At 50.9% G+C, this 9,739-nt stretch overlaps 1 protein-coding gene across 1 annotated transcript; it reads left to right on the plus strand.

Annotated features, from left to right (window-relative positions):
* Positions 1 to 1,140: 1,140 nt before the first annotated feature.
* Positions 1,141 to 9,441, plus strand: ARHGDIB (Rho GDP dissociation inhibitor beta). The gene is made up of 6 exons (XM_003202181.5): positions 1,141 to 1,302; positions 4,491 to 4,679; positions 5,241 to 5,324; positions 6,264 to 6,340; positions 7,658 to 7,721; positions 8,617 to 9,441. The coding sequence occupies exons 2-6, from the start codon at positions 4,502 to 4,504 to the stop codon at positions 8,814 to 8,816; spliced, it is 603 nt and encodes a 200-aa protein (XP_003202229.1). The 5' UTR covers positions 1,141 to 1,302; positions 4,491 to 4,501; the 3' UTR covers positions 8,817 to 9,441.
* Positions 9,442 to 9,739: the final 298 nt, after the last annotated feature.

The raw sequence follows: 9,739 nt of genomic DNA on the forward strand, positions 1-9,739 counted from the left end.
TCTGCTTTATTGTCCCATGAGGAGGATGAGATAGGAGTGGGAAAGAACAGCAAAGCATTAAGCAGTTTCTCTTGGTCAGGAACAAATTAGTGGAGGCTTAAAATGACTCTGGGGCTACAGCCCTGACTATGCCAGCCAGATATGTGCCCTGTTTGTTCCCTGAAAAGCATCTACCTTAAAGATAAGGTAGGTTTGGAAAATCACACAGAATCAGAGAATGGCATCAGTCCCTCTCTTCTGAGATCTGCTTGTCCCTGGTAGAGATTTCTTTGATTCAGTTGTCTGCAGCCTCTAAAAATTTGTATGTGATAAATATTTTCTATCAGACATGAATCTGGGGCAGTGAATGTAAGCCCCTCAACAATAGATTTGCTTAGCTTCTGCAAACACATTAAAAGAAGTGCATCAGTCATTTCAGATCCAGATTTGCTGGTTGCAGACCAATGATCTAATTTGTCCTTAAATTCCGCACTGAGGATGATGTGCACGGAGGAGTGATGTGAGTGAAGAAGCAAGTGGGCAATCTGCAAGTGGAAGAAGAGAAAACCTGCCTGCATTTTGGAGTGGAAGTGGGGTAAAATCCTTCTTGTATTTAAGCATGCCTGGGAAACGGGAGCTTATTGTTCCAGAGGCTGCTGATCTTTGGGACTGCTTGAAAATGGCTGGGAGCGGGGCACACATGGCCGGATGGGAACGATGTGCCGATCAGGTGTAGCAGGTAGCATGCGTTACAGGTGAGCCTGGGAAAAATGATGCTCACCTATAACGACCCCCACTTGTATCCCCGCCTATGCATGAAAACGCGCGATCCGATTTTCCACACATCACCAGTATAAATCAGTACAACAACGATATACACCGGCACCGGCTTTTCAGACCGATCTTAATTACAGCAAGCGGGAAAAGAAACACAATTAAAACCGGGGATCGAACAACAAAGAGCCGAGCGCCCAGGTGCAGTAGCAGCAGCCCTCACAAAGAGCCGGGAGCCTCTCGGGGCCCCCTCCCGCACCCCGCCCGGGGGCTCTGCGCTCACACAAAGCCGCGCAAGAAGAGCGCAGCGCCCGGAGGGTCGGGCAGAGAGGTGCGCGGAGGAGCGCTGCAGCATGCGGTCTCGGGGCTTCCTCTTCCAGTGGGCTGGTGGAGGGAGGCTTTTTTTTTTTGTGTGTGTGTGTGAGTGATATTTATTTATTTATTTTTTTTTTTCCCCCGCCAACTTCCTTCCTGCTCCAACTGCCAAAGCGCAAAGCTGAGAGCTGAGAGCAGAGGAGGACCCCGCAGGCAGGCAGGCACCGCGCAGCAGTGAGTGCGAACCCGGGCGGAGGGGGGGAATCGAGGGGGGTGAACCTGGGGAGGGGGTAACTTCTTTGTTCCGGTGTTTGGTTCCTTCGCCCAGCCTGGCCGGCACACGGGCAGGGCCCTGTCCGCATTCGACGGAGAAGTTGGGTTCGGCGGTTTGGATGCGGACGGGATGGGGGCAGAGGGAGGGTCCCCCCGGTGCCCGAAGGATCCGGCGGTAGCCGGGCGCTGGGCTGCCCTTCTGCCCCCGCACCTCTGGAGTGGGACGTGGGGCCGCGTGTCGGTGCCCCAGGGTGGGAAATTGCTTCTTTGCCTCCAAACCCGCTTCCTGGAGATAAGCCGTACATTGAGGGAGGGGGGCATTTAAGGGAGTGAATTGGATGCGCTGAGGGAGCGTGAACAAAATGCTATCACCGTGACAGCCCTCTTTGTGCCTTGTGGTGGCGTGGGGGGATGAGGAAGTGCATCCCCCTGTGTGCATCCCCCTGCCTCAAAACGCTGCAGATGCACGGGCAGCCCCAGCACAGGCAGCGGTGCGTAGGAGAGCACAGTCCCTCCGTGTCTTCCCACAGCTGGTTTTATGGTGGGAAGTCCCTGATATGGCTCCAGCCCTCTCTCTGCTGCTGCATGGAAGCTCACAGACCTCAGAGGTGCAGGTGATGCACAACTGAGGGTCGGGGCTGCAGGAAAGTGAGAAAAATACAGCAGAACAGGGCATAAATAAGTCACATGTCTCCTTGTGTAAAGCAGCTACAGGATTAATGCTTTTCATTTTTAATGCAGCTGGTGGCCTGAGGTCCTGGGGGGCTCTGTGGAGCTGTGTGCTTGGCACAGGAAGCCAGGCACCCCAACAGGTGGGCACTAACATGCTCACCCTGGGGATGCTGCAGTGCCTCAGCCCTGCAGCACACCTCTGCTGGTGGAGGGCACCGGTGCCACAGGTGTAGCGAGCAGATGCAGTGCCCAGAGCTATGCCAATCCCCAGCTTTCCCTATTCCCCAGGGCTCTTCCTCAGCCCTGAGGAACTGCTGCCTGTGAGGTAAAGGCAGGGGTGGGGAACAGGTGAGATGTGATCACCTCCCCTGCCTTGGGAACATGGCAGGAAAGTCAGGTCCACAAATTGGGGATAAATGGTGGAGTGGGGTCTGATTGCTGCCATCTTGCAAAGATGTATTTGAGCTGGCAGATGTTCAACCCCAGCCAGGCTGTCCTCCATGGGCTCCTACCACTGGCACAGCAGGCTACCTATGTAACTCTTTGCAGGCTTTCAGAGCCTAAATGCATCTGCCCCCATGGGCTGGCAGGGGAAATCTGCAACATGAATGATGCAAGGAGGAGGTCTGAGGAGCAACCAGCTGCCTCAATCCTGGCTCTGCCTCTTCTGTGCAGGGGCTGGTAAGATCTTGCTCTCGTCCTGTGATAAATCACAACCCCTATGTAGAATGGGAACAGGCGGGCAGTTGCTTTATAGTTCTAGTGGGGGCAGACAGCCTAGTATCATGACAAAGCTCTGGGGGATGGAAGTGACTCAGATCTGCAACTGGAGCCCAATGGCTGGCATGACCTGCTGCTGGGTGCTGCAGCTTATCACATCCTCTTCCTGTGGCTGCTGTGCAATAGCACTGCAGGGTCATGAAGTGCCATCTTTAGGTGGTTGTGCTGGGGCTGCACAGTGGTGGGACACGAGCTACGGCGCTATTATTGGGAAGCTCCTGGTTTCTTTCCTCATGAGGAAAAGCTTGTGTGCCTTTCCTATAGGTCCTTCATGCTCCCAGAGCCAGGAAGGGGCCTTTGGCTTCTGGGACATGCTTTCCTTCGAGGCCATTAGAACTGGGATTTCCTTTTACTTCCCAGCTGCTCCCCCCTGCAATAGTTCCTGACTCACCACAGCATGTTGTAGCAAAGCAGCCTTGTATCAGAGCTGCAACACAATTGAGTGCACTCACCCCTGTGCTGCTCAGTCCTTCTCTGTCTCTGTAATGTGCCTTTGCCAATATGCCCCTCCTTGAATGTTTTCCACTGGTCTCATCCGTGCTGGGATAGCACTGGGAGGTCTGTGTATTACTCATTGCTGCCTGATTCCACTTGCTGATTCACTGTGGACTGTTGCATAAATATATATATATTTATTTGCATTCTCTTTCAATGAAATTGAAAACAATCCTGGGAGCTTCCTACTGGGAACTTCAAGGCCACAGCTGTAGAGAGGAACAAAATGCTTAGTGGGGGAAATGCAAGTAACCAGGGAAAAAGTGAATTTTTAGCAGGGACAGCCCCAGAGGATGAGTTAATATAAGAATAAGCTGAAGTGCACTGAGTGATCTGTGTAGCAGTGCAGCTCACCTCTCCTTCCTCTTGCTTGTATTTGTCTCCTCTTTCCCTGTCATGTCCCTCTGCCTCCCTGCTCTAGCTCCCATATGGGATGCTGCCCAAGCTGCCTCACCATCAGCTTGGCGCTCAGTGATGTGCATCCTGGCTGAGCTAGGCTCCAGCTCTCCTGTCTCTCCTTTCTGAGAGATGAAGTACAGGTATGCAGGGCTGGATGCAGCCACCATCATGCTTCCTTCCTCAGCAGAAGGGAGACCTGATGGGTCTGGGGTGAGCAAACATTGGGAATACCAACAGACAGATCAAAGTGAGTGCATCTCCTTGGATGCTTTAGACAACATGCTGATATAAGGGAGCTGCTGCCAGGTATATGATCTTTTTATGATCTCTGACTGTTGGTTTGTAAGAAGAGAGTGAGTGAAACATCTGTCCTCAGCTACGTTCCCATCTCTGTGCCCTGCTGTGTGGCTGTGGCTCTTTGTATGAGCTCTCTGGCAAGCACAGAAGCTGTGCACAGTGGCTTGTAATTGCAGGGTTGTCAGCCAGCAATCGCACTGCAGAGCGACTGTAAATCACTCTGGTATCAGCCTCTGCTCCTGCACCTCCTCTCCGCAAGGGAAGGCTGGCGGAGGTCTGTGTGTGTGTGGTGTCTGTGGGTGAGCAGTGAGGGCAGAGGGGGCTGAGCTCAAGCCCAAATTTCAGCACAGCAGTGTCAGGATTGCTGATTGCTGCTGCCATTTGTCTTAGACGATCATACTGTGTTGTGCCTGCCCGGCTGCCTGGGGAATTGATACACAGTGTGCCCACAAGGGTGCTACTCCCCCACAGAGCAATCCCATTGACTGCCCCTCTCTGATACCCAGACCAAGCGACCATGACTGAGAAGACCCAGGAACCTCATGTGGAGGAGGATGATGACGAGCTGGATGGGAAACTGAACTACAAACCTCCTCCCCAGAAAACACTGCAGGAGCTGCAAGAGTTGGACAAAGATGATGAGAGCCTCACTAAGTACAAGAAGTCTCTGCTGGGAGATGGACCTGTGGTGGCAGGTAGGCAGGAGCATCCTGGTAGGAAGGGACTGTGGAGATGCACTGCAAGAGCGTGTCTGAATACAGAGATGGGGTAAGGTGGCCTCAAAGAAAAAGTAAGTTGGCTGACCAGACTTCTGCTGGCAGACTGGGAATGAATAGGTGGAGAGGTGCAGGGAATCTGGCAAGGAGGCTGCTCTGAACATTAGATGTAAAGTATCAGAGAGTGTTAGTGTCTGAAAGGGGCTTGTGGTATGGGATGTGTGGGTCTTGGAGGGCTGCAGGGGGGTTAGGAATATGAGGGAACCAGCTTGTGCTGAAATGGGACCTAAAGAGAGATGTCTCCTGTGGTGGAAGGATCTTGTCTAGGTATTGAAGTAGTGGCTGGAGGGATCCATGTTGAGTGTCTGGCATAGATACACGGTCCTGTTGTGCTACAAGAAGTTTGGTCTTACTGGGTGCTTTGTGAAGTGCATCCTCTGTGTGGGAAGTCAGTAGCATTTCTTCGGTTTCTGTCCCCCTTCCCCCTCAAACACTTAATTTCACAAGCTGACAGCTTCCCCCTCACTTTCCTACCTGCAGACCCAACAGCTCCCAACGTGGTGGTCACCCGACTCACCCTGGTATGTGACTCTGCTCCAGGGCCAATCACTATGGACCTTACAGGTGGGTACAGACTCACTGGGCACACAGAAGAACACACAAAGGCCCTGGGATGTTTCAAATTGAAAGGGAGTTTGTCCTTGAGATATTAGTGGGCTTTAGAGGAGTTGTGAGGGTATCATAGCCATGCTTTTGATTTTAAGGTACACTTGGATGAAAAAGAAGATGCAACAGAGGGAAGTGTGGAGGATCTTTCTCTCATCTAGACTGCTCTGGTAGCTTCTGGTAGAAGGGTTCCTTCTGCTTTCTCTTCTTTCTTTCATTTAGAGCACAATGGGTGTGCATGCATTTGGGTAACAGGCTGTTTTGAAACTTCAGAATCAAGCAATACTGCAGTTCCGGCTCCAGAGGACATGGGGAGAGGAACAGGCTTCACCTTATATGGGCTTTTCTATATAGAGAGGAAGCCAGGCCCAGAGGAGTAGAGAAGCTTCCTGTTCAACTGCAACCACACAGTGCCTGGGAGGCCTCACTAGCTGGGCAGGGGCTGTGATACACGCTCAGCTCACCTGGGCCTGGGACCGGGTATGGCTGAAGCAGGGTATTAACGATGTGTGCAGTGCTTAATGATGGGCCTGCACATAAATATCTCTTGTACCAAGACCTGTGTGTGTTAAGCATTGTCCACACAGAACCATGTGGATGTGGCACTGAGGAACTTGGCTAGTGGGCATGGTGATGACGGGTTGTTGGTTGGACCTAGATGACCTTAGTGGTCTTTTCCATCCTTAATGCTTCTATGATGCTTTGGTGTGAAGACTGATGCATATGCACTGCTCAGGTGTTGGCATTTCTGCCTATGTCATCATGCAATTGCTGTGTACTCATGTTGCAGGTGTGCAGTCTTTTGAAGGGATGCTCACCACTGACATCAGTCCCTTGTGCAGGTGTTCTCTCCTTGCTGTGACACCCCCAGTTAATGGCTTGATCCTCCTCTCACAGGTGACCTTGAAGCGCTCAAGAAAGAGACCTTTGTATTAAAGGAAGGAGTTGAATACAGAGTCAAGATCCATTTCAAAGTGAGTTGCTTTATGTATTGTTCTACCCATCAAGGGACTTGGTCTTTTCAGAGAATTACTTCTGCCTGTTCATCCCTTGGAAGAAGTTGCCTTCTGTCCACCAAGGATGGTGAACAACAGGTTATTTGGAAATTTTGGCTGAGTTTGGCTGGACTTTACAGCCAACAGAAAGTCTTTAATTCACACAGAGTGGGAATGGAAAAGAAGGAAAAGAGATGATGGCTCTTCATGACATGGTAGTTCTGCTTGCATTGCTGGGCTTGATGAATGCATAGCAAAGATTTAATACTGTAGCATTTGGCAGAAGATACCTGAATTCTCTTGAGTCATGACATATCCAAATGGGCTAGTTTCAACCCCCACTCTTCTGTTAAGCAGTGTGTCAACCACTTCTGCTGTTTCCAGCTGAGAACAAAACTCAGTCACGCTGCAGTGTGCCATCCAGCACTGAAATGATCATCTCTGCAAATGTTTGCTGCAGACAAAGCTGGGTTTGGCAGAGAAGGCAAAGAGAAGTAAGATAGTGCTCCTGAAACAGGAGGGAAAATGTGAATGTGTGGGCTCTGCAGGAAAGATTTCCCTCTGTCTCTGAGGTTGACCTGCTGTCTCAGATGGCTTTATTCTTAGACACACTTCCAGTTCTCTTTTGTGCAATGAAATATTTCCAGCTGTATTTGAGCCCTGCTGACAGGAGATGCTTGGAGTTACTTAACTCCCTCCCTTAGTCCCAAGGCTGGTAGGAGCTGACACTATGTGAATTCTCCTCAAGATGTAAAAGGATCTTCCCATCTTTCACCATGGAACTGTTCTGTAGAGGGGCAGTGTCTGCTGGATAGGGGCAGCAAGAGATATCCATGGGAGATTTGAAGAAAGATTACAAGCAAAACTGTGCCCTCCATCTCCTGAGGAACAGCTTTGCCAGCTTCTCACTGAGTTTAGAGGGCATCTGGGAGAGTTCAGTGAATCTTGCCCACGTGTTTGTACTGAAAGCATGACTCCAGTTACCCATCTCTGGTTTCCCTTGCTTCACTTTTCTCTGTCATTATTAGTCTGTTCTGGGAATCTGCCTCAGACACCTTCAGAGTCAGGAGAAGGATGGGTAAGAGAAAGAGATGCCCTCAGACACGTAGAGAATGCTGCAGGTCTCTGGCTGCCTGTTGGGAAGTGACATTAGGACTCCCCACAGTGTGTCTTTTGCCAAGCCCTTGAGAGCAGTTGTGTGAGGAGCCAAGGTGGACATCTCTCTAAGGAGAGAAAAAAAGCAGATACAGGATCATGACTCTCCCATTAACTCTTACTTCTGGTCACTTTGTGCAGGTAAACAGGGACATTGTGTCAGGACTAAAATATGTGCAGCACACCTACCGAACAGGAGTGAAGGGTGAGTAAGAGACCCGCATGCTCTGCACACCCATGATCTTTCTCTTGCAACCCTCTCTGCTCAAATAAGCGTTCCTGCAGATCTGGACCAGGACAGGGCCTCCCTGTGCTGCTGCACAGGAGATGTGGCTTCTCAGCAGAGTGCATTAGCCTGCACTTTGTGTCACCCAGGCCAACTGTTTCCTGTGCCTGTGTGAACTCATTACAAGCCAGCTCTGCTGTCTGTATGCTACACCACCAGCTGCAGCAGAAATGTCCCCAGAGATGCTGTTCAGACGGTGTTTGCCACAGGCTTCCTCTTCACCTCCCCCACTAGCCCTTGAAGTGTGGCTCAGTCCTTGTGGAGCTTCTCACTCATCAAAGTTTCTTCCAAATGCACTTGGTAAAATTCACAGCTGCTCTGCAAAGGTTCCCACTATCTGTGGAGGATTGTGCTTGCTTGTAGCTTCACGTGTTTTTACAGTGCTGCCCTGCCTGGGCTTGGCAAAGGAAAACTCCACTTAGCACACACATCCCACGTGTGTATTTTTGCATACAACCACCACTAAGGCTCCACTGTCCTGTTAAGCATGCAGGTAATGTCCTCTCACCAGAAGAGAGAAGTAACAGAGGATAAAGAGAGATCTCTATCTGTGTGTTGTGGCTGCATACTTCCCACAACTGTTTGTTGTGGGAGCAGCATAGAGATGTGAGACGGTACAGACTTAACTGCCTGCCCATCTTAGCCCACTCTCTCACTTCCTTCACTGATGGTACCCCTTGCTGGCCACGTCCCTTTCTCTCACCACTCCACTATTTCCTTTCTGTCAGTGATATGTACTTGTGTTCATAGCTTTTTCTCTTCTTTATTATTCTCCTCCTGAGAGTTTCATTGCATGTGGATTGTTTTCTCCTAGTGGACAAAGCCACATTTATGGTTGGCAGCTATGGGCCACGGCCAGAGGAGTATGAATTCCTGACGCCTATTGAAGAAGCTCCTAAGGGGATGCTGGCTCGAGGCACCTACCACAACAAGTCCTTCTTCACGGATGATGACAAGCACGACCATCTCACCTGGGAGTGGAACCTGTCCATCAAGAAGGAATGGACAGAATGAGCTCACCCCATTTGCCTTCCCCCTTCCCTTCCCTTTGCCTCCTGCACCAGTCTCCAGGTGGGCCATGCCCACCACGTTGCTCCATCCTGCCACCACGGCCGGCCACAGCCCTTGCAGCTCTCCTCATGGGTGCTGGGGCTCTGTGCCAGCCTTGGTTGATGCACAGGCCTGCAGGTGGCCTTTGCTGCTTCTTCTGATACACTGAAAATAACCCGCCCATTCTCACCACCATCCCATCATGACATGCAATGGATTAAATTGGGAAGCATATCCCGCCCTTTCCCCCAGTACTTCCTCTTGCTGCCTCCATCTCTCCTTCTATACCAACTCTGGTCCCGGGAAGTGCCTTTTCTAGGAAACAAGATCACCTCGCCAGCTCCTTGAGTCTCCTGGCAGGGCAGACTGGTCCCTGGAAAATCCCTCTCTGAGTTACACTTGCCATGTGCCCTGACTCATTGTAAATGGCTACTTATATCTCCCACGATGGTCTCCTGGTTTGTATCTGGTGCCCCACCCCGTTGAAATCCATTCTTGTGCAGGCAAAACCAGTCAGGGGGATGCAGCTAGATGCTGTAACAAGACATCAGTGTCTCAAGAATAAAAATGATTTCTTTCTTCTTCTCTGCATGAGCGTCTCTTTCTTTTCTGGAGTATGGCTCCTGATACTTCAGAGTTTGGCAGTGAGGTATATGTGGCATTCACTTCTCATGTTTAACATTTCCCATGGCAACTGTTCTCATCCACCAGAGGAGATACAGGAGCTGCATGTCCCACTGGCTGGGCAAGTATGTGGGAGCATCTGTGAGACCCAGCGCCCAGGGAAGTGCAGGGGAACCCTCTACACAGTGGTGCAGTTGAGATGCCCAACACTGTGTGTGAGGGCACACCAGCAACAGCGTTGGTGAGTCTGTCCAAGGCTGATG

The sequence above is a fragment of the Meleagris gallopavo genome, chromosome 1 (assembly GCF_905368555.1).
Source record: "Meleagris gallopavo chromosome 1, MGAL_WU_HG_1.1, whole genome shotgun sequence".
Classification (NCBI taxonomy): domain Eukaryota; kingdom Metazoa; phylum Chordata; class Aves; order Galliformes; family Phasianidae; genus Meleagris; species Meleagris gallopavo.